This window comes from Ranitomeya imitator, chromosome 5 (assembly GCF_032444005.1).
Source record: "Ranitomeya imitator isolate aRanImi1 chromosome 5, aRanImi1.pri, whole genome shotgun sequence".
Lineage (NCBI taxonomy): Eukaryota > Metazoa > Chordata > Amphibia > Anura > Dendrobatidae > Ranitomeya > Ranitomeya imitator.
In genome coordinates this window covers 157,183,831-157,207,792 of record NC_091286.1, presented here as the reverse complement: position 1 = coordinate 157,207,792, position 23,962 = coordinate 157,183,831, and the positions used below count along the sequence as shown (strand labels likewise).

General features: G+C 41.8%; 1 protein-coding gene and 1 long non-coding RNA gene across 3 annotated transcripts in view; one reads left to right on the top strand and one right to left on the bottom strand.

Annotated features, from left to right (window-relative positions):
* SMYD3 (SET and MYND domain containing 3) overlaps window positions 1-23,962 on the top strand; it is a 1,365,594-nt gene that overhangs the window by 104,875 nt on the left and 1,236,757 nt on the right. For both annotated transcript variants that reach the window (XM_069769233.1, XM_069769234.1), the window contains exon 2: window positions 2,737-2,800. In XM_069769233.1, coding sequence (XP_069625334.1) covers window positions 2,737-2,800 — 64 coding nt within the window. The remainder of the gene's footprint in view (window positions 1-2,736; window positions 2,801-23,962) is intronic.
* Window positions 17,601-19,309, bottom strand: LOC138680585 (uncharacterized). The gene is made up of 3 exons (XR_011321668.1): window positions 19,133-19,309; window positions 18,706-18,833; window positions 17,601-18,479 (listed from the first exon to the last, which is right to left on the bottom strand). It is a non-coding gene; the product is annotated as an uncharacterized lncRNA (long non-coding RNA).

The following is a 23,962-nucleotide window of genomic DNA, read 5'->3' as shown; positions in this document are numbered from 1 at the left end:
ATCCAGGTACTCTGCTCTCCAAACTGTATAATTCAATAGGCTATGAAGCTAACCATTAACCAGAAATGTGATGCAAGACAAAAGTAGTAGAAAGTAATAGACCTAATACTGCAAATGCTAATGGAATGACTGCTGTGAGTAGTGCAACACTTATGTTCCCTAAAAAGCATAATGCATTTTCTATGTAATGGGTTCCATACACAGAACAGTTGTATCAGCAGTTTGTTCTATGTCTTCCTTCAAGATAAATTATAGAGCAGATTCGAAGAGAAACTGTATTTCCATGGAATTTTTGATATTGTCTCTCTGGTCGGTTAATTGCTTCCTCATTAAAAATGTCTTATCTAGCTGCAGAAGATAATTTCTGTGACAACATGAAAAGCTGATGCTGGAGATAAGTCTGCACATCTGGAAGATTTTATTCTGTTACAAGAAATGATATCTTCTGTCTTATAGTGCCTTATGCCACATAAAATGAGACGAACAAAAGAAAACTGCACTAGTAGGAAGGGAAACCTTTTTATCTGCAAACAATGAATGAAAATATCTGTCCACTCATGTGTCCATCATCTAGTCATACAATGGGCATGTGGAAAATGAAATACCCAGAAATATTCTGTACATTATCCATAGGAGTTTATTGGACACATGCCGATATTAATGACTCTGTACATCTTGAAGGCTGCACAGATGTGGAGCATGAGGTTTGTGTCACCTTAGACAGGTTCCAGAAGTCTCTTATCGTTTTTTCCACCCATACTTTTTGGCAAAGTATATCTACAGTCATGACCAAAAGTATTGACACCCCTGCAATTCTGTCAGATAATACTCATTTTCTTCCTGAAAATGATTGCAAACACAAATTATTTGGTATTATTATCATCATTTAATTTGTCTTAAATGAAAAAACACAAAAGAGAATGAAGCAAAAAGCAAAACATTGATCATTTCACACAAAACTCCAAAAATGGGCCAGACAAAAGTATTGGCACCCTCAGCCTAATACTTGGTTGCACAACCTTTAGCCAAAATAACTGCCACCAACAGCTTCCGGTAACCATCAATGAGTTTCTTACAATGCTCTGCTGGAATTTTAGACCATTCTTCTTTGGCAAACTGCTCCAGGTCCCTGATATTTGAAGGGTGCCTTCTCCAAACTGCCATTTTTAGATCTCTCCACAGGTGTTCTTTGGGATTCAGGTCTGAACTCATTGCTGGCCATCTTAGAAGTCTCCAGTGCTTTCTCTCAAACCATTTTCTAGTGCTTTTTGAAGTGTGTTTTGGGTCATTGTCCTGCTGGAAGACCCATGACCTGAGAGAGGCCCAGCTTTCTCACACTGGGCCCTACATTATGCTGCAAAATTTGTTGGTAGTCTTCAGACTTCATTATGCCATGCACACGGTCAAGCAGTCCAGTGCCAGAGGCAGCAAATCAACGCCAAAACATCAGGGAACCTCAGGGAACCTCCGCCATGTTTGACTGTAGGGACCGTGTTCTTTTCTTTGAATGCCTCTTTTTGTCTCCTGTAAACTCTATGTTGATGCCTTTGCCCAAAAAGCTCTACTTTTGTCTCATCTGACCTGACCAGAGAACATTCTTCCAAAGTGTTTTAGGCTTTTTCAGGTAAGTTTTGGCAAACTCCAGCCTGGCTTTTTTATGTCTCGGGGTAAGAAGTGGGGTCTTCCTGGGTCTCCTACCATATAGTCCCTTTTCATTCAGACGCCGACGGATAGTACGGGTTGACACTGTTGTACCCTCGGACAGCAGGGCAGCTTGAACTTGTTTGGATGTTAGTCGAGGTTCTTTATCCAACATCCGCACAATCTTGCGTTGAAATCTCTTGTCAATTTTTCTTTTCCGTCCACATCTAGGGAGGTTAGCCACAGTGCCATGGGCTTTAAACTTCTTGATGATGCTGCGCATGGTAGACACAGGAACATTCAGGTCTTTGGAGATGGACTTGTAGCCTTGAGATTGCTCATGCATCTTCACAATTTTGTTTCTCAAGTCCTCAGACAGTTCTTTGGTCTTCTTTCTTTTCTCCATGCTCAATGTGGTACACACAAGGACACAGGACAGAGGTTGAGTCAACTTTAATCCATGTCAACTGGCTGCAAGTGTGATTTAGTTATTGCCAACACCTGTTAGGTGCCACAGGTAAGTTACAGGTGCTGTTAAGTACACAAATTAGAGAAGCATCACATGATTTTTCGAACAGTGCCAATACTTTTGTCCACCCCCTTTTTAATGTTTGGTGTGGAATTATATCCAATTTGGCTTTAGGACAATTCTTTTTGTTTTGTTTTTTTCATTTAAGACAAATTAAATGAAGATAATAATACCAAAGAATTTGTGTTTGCAATCATTTTCAGGAAGAAAATGAGTATTATCTAACAGAATTGCAGGGGTGTCAATACTTTTGGCCATGACTGTATTGTAGATAAATATACTGTAAACCTCTATGTTACCAGAGTGTGAAAAACACAAATTGAGAAATGGAAAGAATATGGCCTACACCTTTAATATATAATGGTCTCCGTGCATCTGTAGGTGCTGCCTATTTGTAATTCACCCTCGCAGCAGAATGATGTTTGATGGTATCCACTGTTCAGCCTTAACTGGGAATAATAAGGTTGTAAGCCTAGAATTCTCTTTAATTGTACAATTTAACTGTTAGCACTATGCAAAGAGTATAATATTTCTGATGTAATAATTTTATTTCCATTTGTTTTTAGAAGTGAAAAACTTCAGCGATGCTCCCAGTGCAAATTTGCCAGATATTGCAATTCACTCTGCCAGGTAGGTGACTACTTTGAAAATAGGGGTTGTCTGGTATTAAAGCAAATTTATCAGCTTCCACAATACAAACTGTATACAGTATATTATTGAATAGATCTTTTAGATTTGAGGAGAATGGCACATTTAGTGTGAAAATACTGAGCATAGATATTTCTAAATCACATAATTCAAGATGCAGCAAATAAAGTATAAATTTGAATAAAGTATTAGGAAATATCTCTGCTCCGTATTATATAGACCATATATTCTGTTAGGATGAGCGTGTCATCTTATATATATATATACAGACATTAATCCTTTTTTACTTACTGTACATCTGAATTAATAATATCAGTTACGCTCATTTTTTTGTACCTGCTCTAGTAGTGTTCTACTGGCTTCTTCCTGTGATAAGCACACTACCTCTCACCACTAAAGAACACGCAAAGCAAAGTTCAATTTGATGTGTTTTATTTTGGGGAATTCCCACAACATATTTGACTTTTTTTTTAGCTCCACATCTCTTTATTTTGTACATCAATATTACTATTCACATTTTGTCATTATGATTTTTAAATATTGTTTTCAAGCTGCAACATGTGACATGCAATTCGTGACCTCAGGTGAAATGTCACATCTGGGTCATATGATCCTTTTGACCTCTTGTGTTTCACGCACCTTATTTGAATGCTTTGTCTATTTCTGTCTATGCTGACTGTATCTTTATCATGGTTTGTCCTGATGAAGAAGTTATATACTTCAAAACGCGTTGACGAATAAAGCCACCTGAAATTCCATCTTTCATTTTTTTTCTCCAAGGCAGTGCAGAATAACTAATTTTTTCTCTAGGTCTATGCAATCAGGGTAGGTGGGCAGAAGTTGAGTTAAAGGGTGTGTGTTAGTAGGATCAACTCTCCTAAGCAATCTATACGGGCATGTAAGTCATAGAGCATTGTATAATATGATACCTTGATATCTGCGATCTGATGTCTTGTTCTAGGGAAATTCATTTTTTTGTTAATATCCAAATGGGCTGTTAAGATCTATGGGCCAGACACAGATCTCCATGAGAATCTGCCTCCAGCACTTAATTTTACCCCTTTCCGACATCGGGCGTAATAGTACGCCAATGTCGTACTCCATCCCTTTGATGTGGGCTCCGGTGGAGTGCCCACATCTTTCCAAGAGCATGTCAGCTGTTTTGAACAGCTGACATGTGCCCAGCACAGCCGCCGGTGGAATCACGAACCAAGCACAGCTATTAACCCATTAAATGCCGAAGTGAATCTCTGACAGCGGCCTTTAATAAGTGCTTCAGGCAATTGCGCTGGAAATCCTCCCACCGGTGACCTCTGTCACATGATCGCGGGTCACTGGCTGGTTGGCATGACAACCAGAGGTCTCTTGGTGACTTCTACGGTTGTCACTGCCGGCTTGCTGTGAGCGCCGCCTGGTGGTCGGCGCTCATATCAAGTGAGTAATTTAGCTACATACAGGCGATCTGATCATCACTTGTATGTAGCTGAGCTGATCGGGTTATGGCAGCTTCTAGTCTCCAATGGAGACTATTGAAATATGCCAAAATTAAAAAACAAAGTTTTTAAAAATATAAAAAAAGTATAAAAGTTCAAATCACCCCTCTTTCGCACCATTCAAAATAAAATAAAGAAAAAAAAAATCAAGCATAAACATATTTGGTGAGAAAAGAAGAAAGAAACCCACTGAAGAGACATGCACACCACCGCTCTGTACGTATATATAAAAGGTAAACTTTATTGACAATACCAATTAAAACCAACTAAAAGCAATGAACAATTCCACCCATGGTGATCCCGCCAATAAACAGATAAATAAACACATGTTCTATAAGGGTACAATAAAAAACATCAGATATCATGAAATATCAAAAAATAACCTAATACTTTGTACACACAATATAACCAACCCTTCTGAAGGGTCATCAATAAATATAAATACCCAGAGCGAACATGGAGCAATGCACACACACCAATGATTGTTACTGCACCCAAACCCAGACTCATAGTGAAAGGTGGCCAAGGAATGTATCCCGGCCCATATATCCACAACTCCCAATGCATAGTACAAAAACAGGAGAACAAAGGGAGCGTTTATAAAAAAATTTTACCCTTCGCCACGACAGCACCCCACATGAGAGAGGGATCCGCCCATAGGAACAGGAAACCTACAGAATAAAAGGAGGCGGTCCCCTCTCCTCCTCAGTTTAGGTTTCCTGTTCCTACAGGGACCCGGCTTACCTACAGATGAAGAGGATCCCTGGGCCATGCACCCGCCTGCGCCGGTTTCTGTGGGAACGGCAGGGGCTGCGGTACCAGAAGCAGCGGCGGGGGAGCCCCTGCTTGCAGCCTCCCCCCTCGTCTGGCCAAACATCCACGGTCCGGGTCCGGTCACCGTAGGTCCGGCCGGCACTGTGAGGACGCGCGCGCTGCAGCGGCCGGCTTAATAGCCTCCGGCGGCCGCATGGTGAGTGAGAGCGGCGCGTCTAACCCGGAAGTCGCGGGAGCACTTCCGGGTTGGTCCGGGGAGGCAGGAGAATGGGCGGCAGTTTTAAAAATGCAGCACTAGCGTCGGGCCGGTGTGTGTGAAATGGCTTCACCGGCCGACGAAGCGCACCTGCCCGCAGTGCAACAGCGCTCTCCCAGCAGGGAGAGAAGCACGAGGAGCAGCACAAAGAGTGGTGGCCGACCTCCAGAGAAGAGTTCTACCACCAAACGAATTCCGCCTCCAGAACCGGTACCTGTCAGCTTCACTGGGTGAGTTTTTGAAAGAGTCTCTTCCTATATGCTGATATATGTTCCTCCTGTATCCTTCCTCTAGACTAAGAAAAGGACACACAAATCTAAGCATAAAGAGTGTGCTTTATGTACGCAGCCCCTCCCGGATGATTATGCCAAAAAACTGTGTGCAGAGTGTATCATGCAAACTCTACGGCAGGAAAATATTATGACTCCCTCAGATGTCAGAGCTATTATCCGAGAAGAGATGCAGGGTTTGGCGCAGACAAGTAGCGCCAGTACCCGTCAGCCTAGCAGGTCCCGGTCTCCGGTTAGTTCGGAGTCAGAGGGTGTATGTATTTCTTCAGACGAAGAGGGATCTCAGCCGAGCTCATCCGAGACTGAAGGGGGACTTTGTCTTCCCAACAGTAATGTGGACAATTTAATAAAATCTGTCAGGAGCACGATGGGGTGCCCAGATGGGAAAGAAAAGAAATCAGCACAGGACATAATGTTTGCGGGGTTAGGACAGAGGAAACGTAGGTCCTTCCCCGTCATACAAACCATCAAAGATATTGTTAAAAAGGAGTGGGACAAGCAGAATAGAGGGTTTTTACCATCATCCTCTAAAAGGCGCTATCCCTTCAGCGATGAAGACCTAAACACCTGGTCAAAGGTGCCAAAAGTTGATGCTGCGGTAGCCTCCACAACCAAACAGTCGGTCCTACCAGTGGAGGATTCAGGGGTCCTGACAGACCCGCTGGACCGTAAAGCAGAAGCTTTACTAAAGAGGTCATGGGAAGTCAATACGGGGGCGTTCAGGCCCGCCATATCTAGTACCTGTACTGCAAGATCTCTACTAGTATGGACGGAGCAATTGGAGGAACAGATTAGAGGCAAAACTTCGAGGGAATCTATCCTGCTGAAATTGCCTCAAATTAAAGAAGCAGTAGCATTCCTAGCTGATGCCTCAGTGGACTCGCTACGTCTTGCAGCCAGGTCAGCTGGCCTAGTCAACACAGCCCGGCGTGCACTCTGGCTAAAGAATTGGAAGGGGGACGCACAAGCTAAAGCGAAACTTTGTGCGATTCCCTGTCAGGGTGAGTTCCTTTTTGGGAAGACGCTGGATGAACTCCTGAATAAAGCAGGTGAAAGGAAGAAAGGCTTCCCTAACCAGTATCTTCCATCCTACAGGAGAGCCTTCAGGAGACGCCCCTTTACTAGGAACAAGCCGCTTGAACAAAGAGAGCGATGGGAGTCGAAGGACCCAAAGCAAAAAGGTGCCTTTTTTAGCGGGTCCCATAATCCGAGACGTAATTACCGCTAACCAGGAAGTAGGCGGCAGATTAAAATTTTTTCTTCCCCAATGGGAACAGATAACATCCAGCCAGTGGATTCTGGACATTGTGCAATACGGCCTTAAATTAGAATTTGATCGAATCCCTTGGGATGCCTTCATAATAACATCTCCAAAAGGTCAGGACCAACAGAGGGCTCTAGAAATAGAGATCCTATCTCTTCTATCTAAGAAAGTCCTGATTGAAGTTCCCCAGGATCAAAAAGGGAAAGGGTTCTACTCCCCTTTATTCCTGATTAATAAACCAGATGGTTCATTTAGAACCATCATAAATCTTAAAAAATTAAATTCTTTCCTGCGTAATCATACCTTCAAAATGGAATCCATTAGTTCTACCATAAAACTCTTATTCCCTAGGTGTGTCATGGCCGGAATAGACTTAAAGGATGCCTATTACCATCTTCCCATACATGCCGAACATCAGCAGTACCTAAGGGTAGCAGTCACCCTGGAGGGAAAGGTTCGTCACTTTCAGTATGTTGCAATGCTATTTGGGCTTTCTATGGCTCCCCGCGTCTTCACTAAGGTGATACTAGAAGTGATGGCTCATCTACGCCAACGAGATACCTTGATAATACCCTACCTAGATGACTTTCTAGTGGTAGGAAGCTCTGCACTTCAATGTAAAACTCGTTTATCTAATACGATCTCGTCCCTACAGGAGTTAGGTTGGATCGTCAACTTCGAAAAATCTCGGCTGAATCCAGAAACCGTTCAGACATTTCTAGGAATCCAGCTAGACTCCGTAAGTCAGAAATGCTTTCTTCCTCAGTCAAAGAGGTTGACTATACAATCAAAGGTATCAGACGCAATACGCAAACCCTACATGACACTAAGGAAGGCCATGTCCTTACTGGGGTCATTATCATCATGTATCCCTGCTGTACCTTGGGCACAATTCCATACCCGTCAATTGCAGTACGAAGTATTGTCGGCTCAGGGGAAAGACGGTTATCTAGAAAGTAGAATAACTCTTTCCAGTAATGTCTTAGAATCGCTATCCTGGTGGCTAGACATGGACCACCTATCACGGGGTGTGCCATGGATAATAGACCCGTCTAAAATAATTACCACTGACGCCAGCCCTATTGGGTGGGGAGCACATATGGAAGACAATCTGGCCCAAAATACTTGGGATCAGACAGAATTAATATGTTCCTCCAACTGGAAGGAGTTAAAAGCAATAGAATGTGCCTTATATCATTTTCTTCCGCAGATTCATGGAACAAATGTAAGAATTTACTCAGACAATTCCACCGCAGTGGCATACTTGAACCGTCAGGGTGGTACAAAGTCAGGAAGTCTGATGACCATAGCTGCAAACATCTTTCAGCTGGCAGAGGCTCATCTAACATCCTTAACAGCCCTGCACATCAAAGGTGTAGAGAACATCAGGGCAGACTACCTCAGCAGAAACGAGTTGCGTCAAGGAGAATGGACCTTAAACAAATCCATATTCAGAAGGATAACAGAAGCATGGGGGATACCACAAATCGACCTATTTGCCACAAGAGACAACCGGCAAGTACAAAGGTTCGCTTCCCTGAACACCAGGGATCACCCAGATATGTTGGACTCTCTCCACCATCCTTGGCGGTTCAGACTGGCATATGCCTTTCCTCCAATGTCTCTGATTCCTCTAGTGATCAGAAAGATCAGGAGGGAACAGGCAAGAGTAATCCTCATTGCACCATTCTGGCCGAAAAGACCATGGTTCTCTTGTCTCCAGACCATGTGCCTATGCGATCCTTGGATCCTCCCATCAGACAAGGAGCTGCTGTACCAAGGCCCCTTTTTCCACCCGCAAGTGAAAGGTCTTCACTTGACGGCGTGGAATTTGAGAGGCAACTATTAAGTTCCAGAGGGTTCTCAACAGAACTAGTAAACACCCTCTTATTGAGCAGGAAAAGATCTACCACCCTAATATATAGTAGGATATGGAATAAATTTTTAGACTTCTACACGGTACCGTTCACTAAGCAAGTTCCACTCACACCTATCCTAGAGTTCTTGCAAAAAGGCCGAGAGTTAGGACTATCTGTAAATACCTTAAGAGTTCAGGTCTCGGCATTAGGAGCCCTATATGGATGCAATATAGCAGCTAATAGGTGGATCTTCAGATTCATAAAATCTTGTGAACGTAGTAAACCAGTCCATATTCCCCGTCTACCTCCGTGGGATTTAAATCTAGTATTAGAGGCCTTAACAAGCTCTCCATTTGAACCATTTAGATTCAATACCTTTAAAAATCCTAACATATAAAGTAGCCTTACTAGTAGCCCTAACCTCAGCTAGACGGGTTAGTGACATCCAGGCCCTATCAGTAGACCCACCTTTCTTACTGATATTTCATGATCGGATAGTCCTGAAACCAGACCCCTCATACCTCCCTAAGGTAGCGTCCACCTACCACAGGTCACAAGAAATATTTCTCCCTTCCTTTTTTGATTCACCTGTAACTCCAGAACATCATAAGTTCCACACCTTAGATGTCAGAAGAGCCATCCTGACTTGTATAGAAAGGTGTCAGACATGGAGGGAGAGTAGGGCTCTGTTTATCTCCTTTCAGGGCCACAAGAAAGGACATGGGGTCACGAGAGCTACCATATCTCGGTGGATCAGAGAGGCTATCTGCTTGGCCTATACGTCAAAAGGCGAGATTCCTCCAGTGGGTATAAAAGCGCACTCAACACGAGCCATGGCTTCCTCCTGGGCGGAACAAGCAGATGTACCGATCCATTTAATATGTAAGGCTGCAACTTGGTCTACACCTTCTACCTTCTACAACCATTATAGACTTGATCTGTCCACGTCTTCTGATCTGACCTTTGGTAGAGCTGTTCTTAATACAGTAATCCCACCCAAATAATGACTCTCTGAAAATCTCTCATGTGGGGTGCTGTCGTGGCGAAGGGTAAAAAGCCGGATTACGTACCGGTAATGCTCTTTTAATGAGTCCACGACAGCACCCATGTATTACCCTCCCTAAATTATGCACAGCTCTTTCCTTTAAGGTCACAAATAATGGTTGTATAGAGTTAAGAAATTTATGTGACTGAATAAGAATGAATACTAACACTTTTGCGGTTCCCCTTTTTATACTCTGTAACTAAACTGAGGAGGAGAGGGGACCGCCTCCTTTTATTCTGTAGGTTTCCTGTTCCTATGGGCGGATCCCTCTCTCATGTGGGGTGCTGTCGTGGACTCATTAAAAGAGCATTACCGGTACGTAATCCGGCTTATTTGTACAACGTTTATAAGATAACATCAGTACCCATAACCATGCTGGCACAAATTACCCTAGCACAGGATTTTGTCATATGTCAATGAATAAATGAAAGATCTGTAACCTCCGGAACCGAGCTGTAAAGCCTACAACTATAACCCATATGTCAAAATCACACCCGATCTGGCTTTATCTATAAGGGTTTGGCTAATACACAGCCCGGGATGCGGGGTAATCAATGGAGTGTCCCCAGAGAGGCATAAGTGAAAAGCCTAATGGCGTCAGAAAAACACCCCACCAGGACACAACCCATAGCAAGATCTTACCAAGATACTGAGGAACCCCTGAATTGCACGTTTCTCTGCAAGTCTGCTCACTTTCTCAAGGGGAGGTGTTACTTTCCTGTCCGGCCAGGATCTTTTATCCCAAAAATCCCCGGTCACATGAATATCATGTGGCCGGGTGGCTTCAGGGCTGTATATAAACAGCGCATGCGCCCGCGGCTGTCCACCCCGACACCTCCCGATCCGGCCAGCACCTGGAGCCAAACGAGCAGGCACATGGCGTTGCCAAGACAACCCGGTCGCAGGCCACAGACACACAGCGGCCGAACACAGGAGGCGCAGGGAGGAAAGCAAGCGGGCGCATGCGCACCACAGCCCGAGCTCCCAAGACCAAAGTGATCATGTGTTACTGGTATGGCCACTACATTGGTAACATAAGTAATCACAATAAATGAACACATATGTACAAATAGCATGAATATAGAAGTCGTCCATGGTCCATAACAGTTTCAGGCAGTAGAAGTATCCTGAAGTATTTAACTCATCGTTGTGTCATCATAGGATTATGGAGCAAAAAGTCCAATTTCATAAAGAAGACTCTAAATCAAATAACAGAATAAAAAACTATAAAATATAATAAGAAACCACCACAAAGGAAAAGGAACAACGAAAAAACGAAAAAGAAGTGGAAAAACTCATAAATCACAATATCGTATTTCTCAGTATCGTTAGAGGAATGGGGCAAAACTCAAGGCCTCATTGAGACCATTGGGTCTAACTGTGTCCAACGTGACTATCCATTTTAGCTCACACTGAGCGAGGAGCCGCTTAATATTTCCTCCTCTTATTCCAGTATGGATCAAATCTATCCCCCTTATCTTAAAGCTTTTTGGGTCACAGTTATGGACCTCCCTGAAGTGCTTGGGGATAGTTTTCAACTCTGATATATATTCCACTGTCCTGGCTGCGTGTTGTGAATTCTGTTGTCAAGCTCCCTCCTGTGGTCATGAATGGTACTTCGGCTGGTTCTGTCCATGGGCTTCCTCTGGTGGTGGTGAGTGGGGCTGCGGCTTCTGAGGTTCCTTCCACAGGTGACGAGGTTAATTCGTTAGCTGGCTGCTCTATTTAACTCCACCTAGATCATTGCTCCATGCCACCTGTCAATGTTCCAGTATTAGTCTAGTTCACTCCTGGATCGTTCTTGTGACCTGTCTTCCCAGCAGAAGCTAAGTTCCTGCTTGTTTTTCTCTGGTTTGCTATTTTTCTGTCCAGCTTGCTATTTTGATTTTTGTCTTGCTTGCTGGAAGCTCTGGGACGCAGAGGGAGCGCCTCCGCACCGTGAGTCGGTGCGGAGGGTCTTTTTGCGCCCTCTGCGTGGTCTTTTTGTAGTTTTTTGTGCTGACCGCAAAGCTACCTTTCCTATCCTCTGTCTGTTCAGTAAGTCCGGCCTCACTTTGCTAAATCTATTTAAAGGGAACCTGTCACCCCGTTTTTTGAGATTGAGCTATAAATACTGTTAAATAGGGCCTGCGCTGTGTGTTCCTATAGTGTATGTAGTGTACCCCAATTCCCCATGTATGCTGAGAAATAACTTACCAAAGTCGCCGTTTTCGCCTGTCAATCAGGCTGGTCAGGTCGGGAGGGCGTGGTGACATCGGTGGTTCTTCCTCAGCTTTACGTTGGTGGCGTAGTGGCGTAGTGGTGAACAAGCAGCGCGCGATCTGCGCTGTAATCCCTTGCATCGGTGGGGGCGGCCATCTTCCTGGGGCCGCGCGTGCGCAGATCGAGTGCTCTGCTGCACGGGGCTTCAGGAAAATGGCCGCGGGATGCCGCGCGTGCGCATTAGAGATCGCGGCGGCCATTTTCCCAAAGCCGAGATGCAAACTCGGCTTTGGGAAAATGGCCGCCGCGATCTCTAATGCGCACGCGCGGCATCCCGCGGCCATTTTCCTGAAGCCCCGTGCAGCAGAGCACTCGATCTGTGCACGTGCGGCCCCAGGAAGATGGCCGCCCCCACCGATGCAAGGGATTACAGCGCAGATCGCGCGCTGCTTGTTCACCACTACGCCACTACGCCACCAACGTAAAGCTGAGGAAGAACCAGCGATGTCACCACGCCCTCCCGACCTGACCAGCCTGATTGACAGGCGAAAACGGCGACTTTGGTAAGTTATTTCTCAGCATACATAGGGAATCGGGGTACACTACATACACTATAGGAACACACAGCGCAGGCCCTATTTAACAGTATTTATAGCTCAATCTCAAAAAACGGGGTGACAGGTTCCCTTTAATCTCTCTGTTTGTAATTTTCATCTTTACTCTCAGTCATTATATGTGGGGGGCTGCCTTTTCCTTTGGGGAATTTCTCTGAGGCAAGGTAGGCTTTATTTTTCTATCTTTAGGGCTAGCTAGTTCCTTAGGCTGTGTCGAGTTGCATAGGAAGCGTTAGGAGCAATCCACGGCTATTTCTAGTGTGTGTGATAGGATTAGGGATTGCGGTCAGCAGAGTTCCCACGTCTCAGAGCTCGTCCTATATTATCAGTAACTATCTGGTCATTCCGTGTGCTCTTAACCACCAGGTCCATTATTGTCCTGACCACCAGGTCATAACAGCTGCGCCAATGCCCCGCACATGTTCCTTCACTCACTCTTAATTCCCTAGATGTCAGGCCTACGTATATCAATGGGCAACTACAGGTGGCATAATATATTACATTTCTGCTACTGCAAGAAATGCAATCTTTAATTTGATACTCCCTTTTGCCATCCGCAGAGCAAAAGGAGGTACTGCGCAGGACACTGGCACAGGCAAGAGAGTGGCCGCGAGTATAACATCCCCTAATGGGTCGTGTTGAACAGGCTGGTGGTTGGTGCCTGCTTGTTTGACTCCAGGCGCTGGCCAGATCGGGAGGTGGCGGGGTGGACAGCCACGGGCGCATGCGCCGTTTAGATACAGCCCTGAAGCCACAGGATTTTTGGGATAAAAGGTCCTGGCCAGACAGGAAAGGGACACCCCCCCTTGAGAAAGCGAGCAGACTTGCAGCGAAACGCGCGTCGGGGGTATCGCCCAATTCAGGGGTTCCTCAGTGTCTTGGTAAGATCTTGTTATGGGTTGTGTCCTGGTGGGGTGTTTTTCTGACGCCATTAGGCTTTTCACTTATGCCTCTCTGGGGACACTCCTTTGATTAACCCACATCCCGGGCTGTGTATTAGCCAAACCCTTATAGATAAAGCCAGATCGGGCGTGATTTTGACATATGGGTTATAGTTGTAGGCTTTACAGCTCGGTTCAGGAGGTTACAGATCTTTCATTTACATAGTTACATAGCTATTAAGGTTGAAGGAAGAATATAAGTCCATCTAGTTCAACCCATAGCCCATCCTAACATGCCCTAACATGTTGATCCAGAGGAAGGCAAAAAAAACCCATGTGGGAAAGAGTAAGCTCCACATTGGGGAAAAAAATTCCTTCCCGACTCCACATACGGCAATCAGACTAGTTCCCTGGATCAACGCCCTATCAAGGAATCTAGTGTATATACCCTGTAACATTATACTTTTCCAGAAAGATATCCAGTCTCCTCTTAAATTTAAGTAATGAATCACTCATTACAACATCATACGGCAGAGAGTTCCATAGTCTCACTGCTCTCACAGTATAGAATCCGCGTCTGTTATTATGCTTAAACCTTTTTTCCTCCAAACGCAGAGGATGCCCCCTTGTCCCTGTTTCAGGTCTATGACTAAAAAGATCATCAGAAAGGTCTTTGTACTGTCCCCTCATATATTTATACATTAAAATAAGATCACCCCTTAGTCTTCGTTTTTCCAAACTAAATAGCTCCAAGTGTAATAGCCAATCTTGGTATTGCAGACCCCCCAGTCCTCTAATAACCTTGGTCGCTCTTCTCTGCACCCGCTCTAGTTCAGCTATGTCTTTCATATACACCGGAGACCAGAACTGTGCACCGTATTCTAAGTGTGGTCGAACTAGTGACTTGTATAGAGGTAAAATTATGTTCTCCTCATGAGCATCTATGCCTCTTTTAATGCATCCCATTATTTTATTTGCCTTTGTAGCAGCTGCCTGACACTGGCCACTGAATATGAGTTTGTCATCCACCCATACACCCAGGTCTTTTTAATTGACGGTTTTGCCCAAAGTTTTAGAATTAAGCATATAATAATACATCTTATTACTTCTACCCAAGTGCATGACCTTACATTTATCCCCATTAAAGCTCATATGCCATTTATCAGCCAAGCTTCTAGTTTACATAAATCATCCTGTAATATAAAATTATCCTCCTCTGCAAATATTGAAATTCTACTCTGAATGCCCCCTACAAGGTCATTAATAAATATGTTAAAAAGAAGAGGGCCCAATACTGACCCCTGTGGTACCCCACTGCTAACCGCTACCCAGTCCGAGTGTGCTCCATTAATAACCACCCTTTGTTTCCTATCCCTGAGCCAGCTCTCAACCCACTTGCACATATTTTCCCCTATCCCCATTATTCTCATTTTATGTATCAACCTTTTGTGTGGCACCGTATCAAAAGCTTTTGCAAAGTCCATATACACTACATCCACTGGGTTCCCTTGGTCCAATCCGGAACTTATCTCTTCATAGAAACTGATCAAATTAGTCTGACATGAACGGTCCCTAGTAAACCCGTGCTGATACTGGGTCATGAGGTTATTCCTCTTCAGATACTCCAGTATAGCATTCCTTAGAATGCCCTCCAGGATTTTACCCACAGTAGAGGTTAAGCTTACTGGCCTATAATTTCCGAGTTCAGTTTTTGTCCCCATATTGAATATTGGCACCACATTTGCTATATGCCAGTCCTGTGGTACAGACCCTGTTATTATGGAGTCTTTAACCCCTTTCTGCCAGCTGACGGAATAGTACGTCAGCTGGCAGATCCCCTGCTTTGAGGTGGGCTCCGGCGGTGAGCCCACCTTAAAGCCGCGACATGTCAGCTTTTTTGTACAGCTGACATGTGCGCGCAATGAGCGCGAGTGGAATTGCGATCCGCCCGCGCCCATTAACTAGTTAAATGCCGCCGTCAAGCGCTGACAGCGGTATTTAACTAGCGCTCCCGGCCGCGCGGCCTGAGGTGCTCGCGCCGCTGACCCCCGTCACATGATCGGGGGTCAGCGGTGCATTGCCATAACAACCAGAGGTCTGCTTGAGACCTCTATGGTTGTTGATGACCGATTGTTTTGAGCGCCACCCTGTGGTCGGCGTTCAAAGTACACCTGCATTTCTGCTACATAGAGGTGATCTGTACTTCACCTCTATGTCGCAGAGGCGATCGTGTAGTGCATGCTTCTAGCCTCCTATCAAGGTTATTGAAGCATGCCAAAATTTAAAAAAAAAGTGTTTAAAAATATAAAAAAAATAAAAAATATATAAAAGTTCAAATCACCCCCCTTTCGCACCAATCAAAATAAAACAATTAAAAAAAAATCAAACACACATATTTGGTATCGCCGCGTTCAGAATCGCCCGATCTATCAATAAAAACAAAGGATTAACCTGACCACTAAATGGCGTAGCGAGAAAAAAAATCAAAACGCCAAAATTACGTTTTTTTGGTCGCCGTGACATTGCATTAAAATGCAATAATGGGCGATCAAAAGAACGTATCTACACCAAAATGGTATATTTAAAACGCCAGCTTGGCACGCAAAAAATAAGCCCTCACCTGACCCCAGATCACGAAAATTGGAGACGCTACGGGTATCGGAAAATTGCGCAATTTTTTTTTTTTTTATAGCAAACTTTGGAATTTTTTTTCACCACTTAGATAAAAAATAACCTAGACATGTTAGGTGTCTATAAAGTTGTAATGACCTGGAGAATTGTAATGGCAGGTCAGTTTTAGCATTTGGTGAATCTAGCAAAAAAGCCAAACAAAAAACAAGTGTCAGATTGCACTTGTTTTGCAATTTCATCACACTTGGAATTTTTTTCCCGTTTTCTGTTACATGGCATGGTAAAACCAATGGTATCGTTCAAAAGTATATCTCGTCCCACAAAAAATAAGCCCTCACATGGCCATATTGACGGAAAAATAAGAAAGTTATGGCTCTGGGAAGGAGGGGAGCGAAAAACGAAAATGAAAAAACGAAAAAAGCTCCGGGGGTGAAGGGGTTAAAGATTAAAAATAATGGTCTATCAATGACTGTACTTAATTCATTCATTGACATATGACAAAATCCTATGCTAGGGAATTTGTGCCAGCATGGTTATGGGTACTGATGTTATCTTATGGTGTCTTTATTTGGTGTCTTTTTTAAGGGTGTCAATTTTATTAATAAACTTTGTACAAATATTTTTTATATACGCTCCCGTTGTTCTCCTGTTTTTGTACACCAATGATTGTTGCATGCAATATACAGGGTACAAAATAACAAAAAAATGTTAAAACATGTGCCCGCAGTTGAAGCTGTGCATGGAATCCGCACCTGCCAGACAAAAATTGACTGATGCACCACCAATGTATAGACACCAGCACATGTAAACCCTGAATGCACAATGCCGCAGTAGGCTGAAAACCGCTAATAATGCGTGGAATCAATAATAGCTCACATGTCCAGCCCAATAAGGAATTGAAAATCCAAAAACTAAATAGGGGAGGAGAAAAGATCAGGATTCAGCGTGGAGGAAGCCCAACACGTGTCGCCGTTGCACGGATGGCTTCGTCAGGGGAAGTGTAAGGTAAGTCATCAATACAGCATTTAAATACCTCTCAATAATAGTCGGTCAGTGAATGCAGGTGCACGGGAGGCCGGAACCGGAAATGACTTCATCAGGCATGAACTGCGGGCAGACGTCTCTGCCCATAGTGTCCAATGCGTACGCGCCAAAGGTGTTCAGCGTGGCGCATCGGAACACAGTGAGAAACATGTCGAGCACAAACGCAGAGTGGAAGGACCAAACATCAGGGAAATGAGGTAACCAAGCAAAAAAGAGACAAAATACATTGGGGCAATTACAAAACGTATAATGGGGAAGTAGAAACCAAGACTATGGCTGATAGGGTAATATATTAATAATATATGGATAAATGAGTAAACATATAATACTTCCCTTTCCCTTCCCTTTTATATTAAAGAATGCAATTAAATTAGTTTTCTAGAGTCAAGATTTTTTTAGCATATTCTTTATTATATTTATGCTTGAAAAAAACAATAATACACAGAAAAAGCCCCCAATAACAACCATAAGGTCTATGGTACATAGAGCTATACGTCTAGACAGATATACGAATGCGAAAATACACACGCAAATGCATGCATTTTGGCAAGTAAATTGATGTGCCACGACAACTGCCGCATAACAGAAAAGTCCACCGTGAAAAAAAGTCCACGTAGATCGGAATAAGGGGCATGTTATGCATAGTACAGTAATTGGGTCCAGATATATCCAAGCACTAACCAATAGCCAGAAGATGGGCAGTCCCTACCAACTATGTAGGAGATAGATAGGGATAATCAAGGGTACCCATTGTAGCCAAAACATTGGCATAGAGAAACCTATTATGAACATGAAACACATATGGGTATCAGAACTACATGATGACAAAATCCCAACATATATGGCAGGAACAACCACAAATCATTATAAGATAATGCCTGGAGGTAAAAAGAGCCACGGAGGTCCTTAGGATGTGAAGAACCAAATAAGGACAACCAAGGCAGCTGGAGAAAAAATTAAAATCACAGAGTAAGCATTGTATAGCCCATCGAAGATGGAAAAGAAATCTTCGCAACCATTGATACATTGGCCCCCAAGGGCTACCCTGTATTAAATTCAAGAAGCACATACAAAGCATCATGTATTACCAATCCTGGATCAGTTTTAGGGTCACACAAAGCCACCAAATACATGGTTTTAAGAAGGTAGAAAGGTCCTCATAACTTTTGGTGCACTGTTTTCCAAACGTCCCCGTATATAAGCCTTTCAAGGCACATATCAGTCCACGATTATGTCTGTCCTTAATCAGATATAAGGTCCAACAAGGCCCCAGAGCCATAAGGTCCAGAGGTGGATCTCCAAAGCAGCCTGGAAGGGGCATAAAGGACAACGCTAAACAACAAGGATTCAATAGGTAGGTCAACCCAAAAAGCCTGTGAATAGAAGATCTTCATTTATTCCCAGGGGTGTTGTAGAGTGGAGCAAAAAAATCCACCGAGCTTCCACTTGTAAAAGCTTTTTTATTCAAGTGATCCACCTCTGCCCGAGCCCCTAATATGTTCCAGGCCAACCACCCTTGTGTCTATGCACCTACCTGCATGATGGTTTAGATAATTGGATGCCCCTGTGGTCAAGGCCTTGCCCTTGCTGAAATCTGCAGAAGCAAGATTGATTGTAGAGAAATGCTTTTGAATACGTCAGCGTAACTCCTGGGACGTCTGCCTACATAAACAAGCGGGCATGGAGAAATAATCGCATAAATTACATTGGTTGTCTTACAGAAGACACAAAAGAGCACAGTGAGGTCAAAAAATACTCTGTTGTAAAAAAAAATCACAGTAATAAGCAAGTGCTAGTCAAAAGATGAAAAAAGCAGGGTATTTAGTTGATACTTTTTTTGCAAAAAAAATGTATACTAAGCTGCTCCACCAATTGTCAATGTATACCCATATAGAACAGTCCTAACTAATGTATATAATCCCTATCTGATGTATTTAAAAACCTGACCATCTGTATAGTACCTGTATAAGCAGGGTTCAGAGAGGGAATATCCATGTGGACATGCTGGATGGAACTGCTTTGATGCAAATGACCAATAAGGAGTGGTGGACTCCCTAGACTTGTAGAAACAAGAGAACAATTATGGAACCAGAAACACATGGGCTACTTGCACTTTGAACAAGTCTGTAGGAACCTGTTCACACACCATCCAGAAACTTGAAGACACAAAAGAGCACAGTGAGGTCAAAACTACTCTTGTAAAAATATCACAGTAATAAGCAAGTGCTAGTCAAAAGATTGAAAAAAAAAACAGGGTATTTAGTTGATACGTTTTTTTGCAAAAAAATGTTTACTAAGCTGCTCCACCAATCGTCAAGATATACCCATATAGAGCAGTCCTATCTAATGTTTATAATCCCTATCTGATGTATTTAAAAACCTGATCATCTGTATAGTACCTGTATAAGCAGGGTTCAGAGAGGGAATATCCATGTGGACATGCTGGATGGAACAGCTTTGATGCAAATGACCCATAAGGAGTGGTGGACTCCCTAGTCTTGTGGAAACAAGAGAACAATTATAGAACCAGAAACACATGGGCTACTTGCACATTGAACAAGTCTGTAGGATCCTGTTCACACACCACCAAGAAACTTGAGGACACAAAAAGAGCACAGTGAGGTCAAAAATACTCTGTTGTAAAAAAAAATCACAGTAATAAGCAAGTGCTAGTCAAAAGATGGAAAAAACGGTATTTAGTTATTACGTTTTTTTGCAAAAAAAATGTATACTAAGCTGCTCCGCCAATCATCAAGGTAAGTAGTGTATAGTTCATAGGTTTCGTCAAACTCAATCTGACAGGTGCCCCGCCCCCTATCAAAGTGTATCAAAGTGTGTAACCCCTCCCCTCCCCTTGTCTGACGGCTGGTATCCAGCTGTCCCTCCTTGTTTGATTCCCCCTTTTGATATAGTTTAATATAGTTTAATTTGTTGTAGTTTTGATATTATTCCCGTATTTTGTGGAATAACACATGTTTATAATTATAGCCTAGTCGTGTATTTATTTTACACGTGGTTTATAACACCTTTCTCATTTGTTTTATAATAGATTTTATACGTATCCCCGAGTTTGATTCTGTAAGCTTTTGTTTTATTCACAGTGTATTCATATAGTGGAGAACTTAAAGCTGTTTATATGTGTCTCTACTGAACACTATGGTGAACATTAACTAAATGTTTATTTTCCCAAACAGAGAATCTGCTGTGGGTATTTGCAGTGTATTCATATAGTGGAGAACTTAAAGCTGTCTATTTGTTTTTGTAAATGGTGAACACTAACTAAATGGTGAACATTATCTAAATTAGGTTAACTGCGGTTCAGAGGTTCATAACACCTAGGTCAATTTATAGCACCTAGGTCAAGCAATTGTTGTTGTATTTGCGTACCCCATAAATGTTTATTCTCACAAACAGAAAAGTTATTGTGTCCTGAAGATGGCATCTGAGGTTATTTGTTTTTTGTATTAGCTTTCTCAGAAAACAGCTGTGTTATCTGAGGGTCAGATATTTTTGTACAAACTCATGCTGTTTGGTGATCTTTGTGAAGCAGAACTTTGTTTTATAACACATTTGTACTTGTATTGTACCTGGATTGATATTTGCTTTCTCTTTTTTGTGTCCTGAAGATGGCATCTGCAAAGTTATTTGTTATCTACTGAGGCCATTGCAAGTTGTGTTTATTCACATTGTAGCAGGTTTTATCCTTGTGGCTGCCTTATATACACAGAAGAGATATGCACCAATGTCACAACACAAGTTATAATATGACCCAATGTTACAACACAAGTAAGAAGCGGCGTGTTTTATACGAATAAAAACCAAAGACACGATATTGTAAAAAAAAAAAAAATTTAAAAGATTTATTTCTCACGATAAAACAGCATCTCAAAGACATTTCAACACTATAAAAAATTCTTACAGAATATAAAAAGTAAAAACATTAAAATAGTACAATGAACAATTACACTTCTTACAAAATAATTAATATAGAGTTACAAGGCGAGTACAGCATTTTAGCCAGTACATTCTTTACATCGTGAGCCACATGGTTTGCAGCATCGGTAGAGACCTTTTTTAGGTAGCAGAGTTCCACGTGTGGAACCTAAGGAAGGGGAATGTAAAGATTGAATTGTACGGGGAGCCGCCGCTAACTTCAGCGGTGTAGATACAGAGCGTGTCTCACTGTTGGTAATTTTTAATTCATCTAAAAGCTTCCTAGTAGCGGTATTACCCACAACTGTAGACGCCATATTTAGTTCGGCCATAGCCTGCATAAATGAATCCCAACTCGGCGGTAAATTTCTACTGTTCAGAGCATGGCTCTGCGTTGTACTACGTACCAAATCCAGTAAGTTAGGCCCTGGTATTACGGATCCTTTGAAAATAAATTCAGCATTATTATTCCATGCTGTGACATTTTTATTCTGCAGCAGCCTGTTTAGTAAAAATTCAGCATTCTTTTTATATCTTTGGTTTATATTATATTAGCTTTTTGTCATAGGTCAGGGATTTTTTTTTTTTTGCACTTTATTAATATGCGGTTATTAGTCATTTAGGACTTATGTTATCATGTTTTTTGCACTTTATTAATATGCGGTTATTAGTCATTTAGGACTTATGTTATCATGTTTTTGCACTTTATTAATATGCTGAACACATAGGTCAGGGATTTTTGCACTTTATTAATATGCGGGCCACATAGGTCAGTGATTTTTGCACTTTATTAATATGCAGGCCACATAGGTCAGTGATTTTTGCACTTTATTAACATACAACACACAAGAAATAGACATTTAGAACTTATTTATGTTATTATCTTTATGCACGTTGCCTGTGCTGTCTATAATTTGACTCTATCCTTGTTTTGTTGAAAATAACTGGACATACATAAGAAACCGGGCAATATATCTTTATAGAAATAACACTTCTGCACTCTTTGTGCATTTCTATCAGTTTTATTCATGCATTTATAACACACCATGTTTGATATTGGTAATTTGATTCTGGGAACACATTTTAAGTTACTTCTGCACATGTATTACTGTTTTTAGGCCATATAAATAGAAAATTATGTAGAAACCCAAAGTTTTGATAAGTGTATGAAAATACACCAATATTAACTATTTGTGCTATTTTAGGCGTAAATTTGTCCTATATGTATAGCAGTCAGGAGTTGGGGCGATGAAATATGTGTTACAAGCGTAGTGAATTGCAGATATATTCTACAGTGTATGTCATTTTGAGAAATGTGTGGCATAACCAATGTATACAGTAACAGGCGGAATGACTGAGTGTAATATTGCACTCAATACTGTGCAAAGGGTCTGAATACTTATGACCGTGTGATATTTCAGTTTTCTTTTTAATAAATTCGCAAAAAATCTACATTTCTGTTTTGTTCAGGCATGATGGCGTGCAGAGTGTACATTAATATATATATATATCTCAGAATGCAACTGAATAGTATTGCTAATTAGGCCATATAAATAGAAAATTATGTAGAAACCCAAAGTTTTGATAAGTGTATGAAAATACACCAATATTAACTATTTGTGCTATTTTAGGCGTAAATTTGTCCTATATGTATAGCAGTCAGGAGTTGGGGCGATGAAATATGTGTTACAAGTGTAGTGAATTGCAGATATATTCTACAGTGTATGTCATTTTGAGAAATGTGTGGCATAACTAATTACCTATTACGGCCACATTTCTATGCAGTGTATTTTAGAACCAGTGTTTCTGGCTGCAGACTGTAATGTGTAAGGTATTCTCATTTTTATATATTGTATTTTATAACACACCATGTCGTTTATATAATAATCACAGTTGTGTCTCTACAGGACAACGTGGCTTACAAAGACATTTCATTAATATAAGTGTGAAACTGACAGACAAGCACAGCTGTGTCTCTACAGGACATGCTGGTCACTAGACAGCCAGAGTTTCTGTGGGGGAGATATACTAACAGAGGTTCTGTTGACCCAATAAACCGGTGTAGAACGTACACAGAGAGCAACTTACAATATTTACTAAGGTAGCGGAAATGAGTTTACTGCAGTTATCAGAGCATTGTATTTTATTTGACAGCCACAAGTCACACAGGTCATGATGATAGTGTATCTGCAGCATGTTATTTGGAAATAAAGAAGCCTTTTTTGTATTCGCCCGCATTTTATATAAAATCTGCATAAAAAAATCTTCTTGGCTACACCAAAACACGTAAGAAACAAATGTATAACTTTTAGATCTACCGCATCCACAGATATTATTCCAGCGTTCTTTAATTCTACATTATTTTAGCACATATTAATTTCACAACTTTTATATGATATTTATAACACTCATTTTATATGAGTTTTCTAACACATTCTCACGGGAATATTATATATATATATTTTGTGTTTTGCGCAATTATTTGACACTGTAATTCGCATTTTATATAAAATATGCATAAAAAATCTTCACATTCTCACGGGAATATTATATATATATTTTGTGCTCTGCATCATTATTTGACACTGTAATTCGCATTTTATATAAAATCTGCATAAAAAATCTTCTTGGCTGCACCAAAACACGTAAGAAACAAATGTATAACTTTTAGCGCTGTCGCATCCGCAGATATTATTCCAGCGTTCTTTAATTCTATATTATTTTATCACATATTAATTTCACAACTTTTATATGATATTTATAACACATTCTCATTTATAAGGGATTTATAACACAATATTGTAAAATCATTTATTGGTTCGCGGCCTTACTAATATCCTTTGAAAATAAATTCAGCA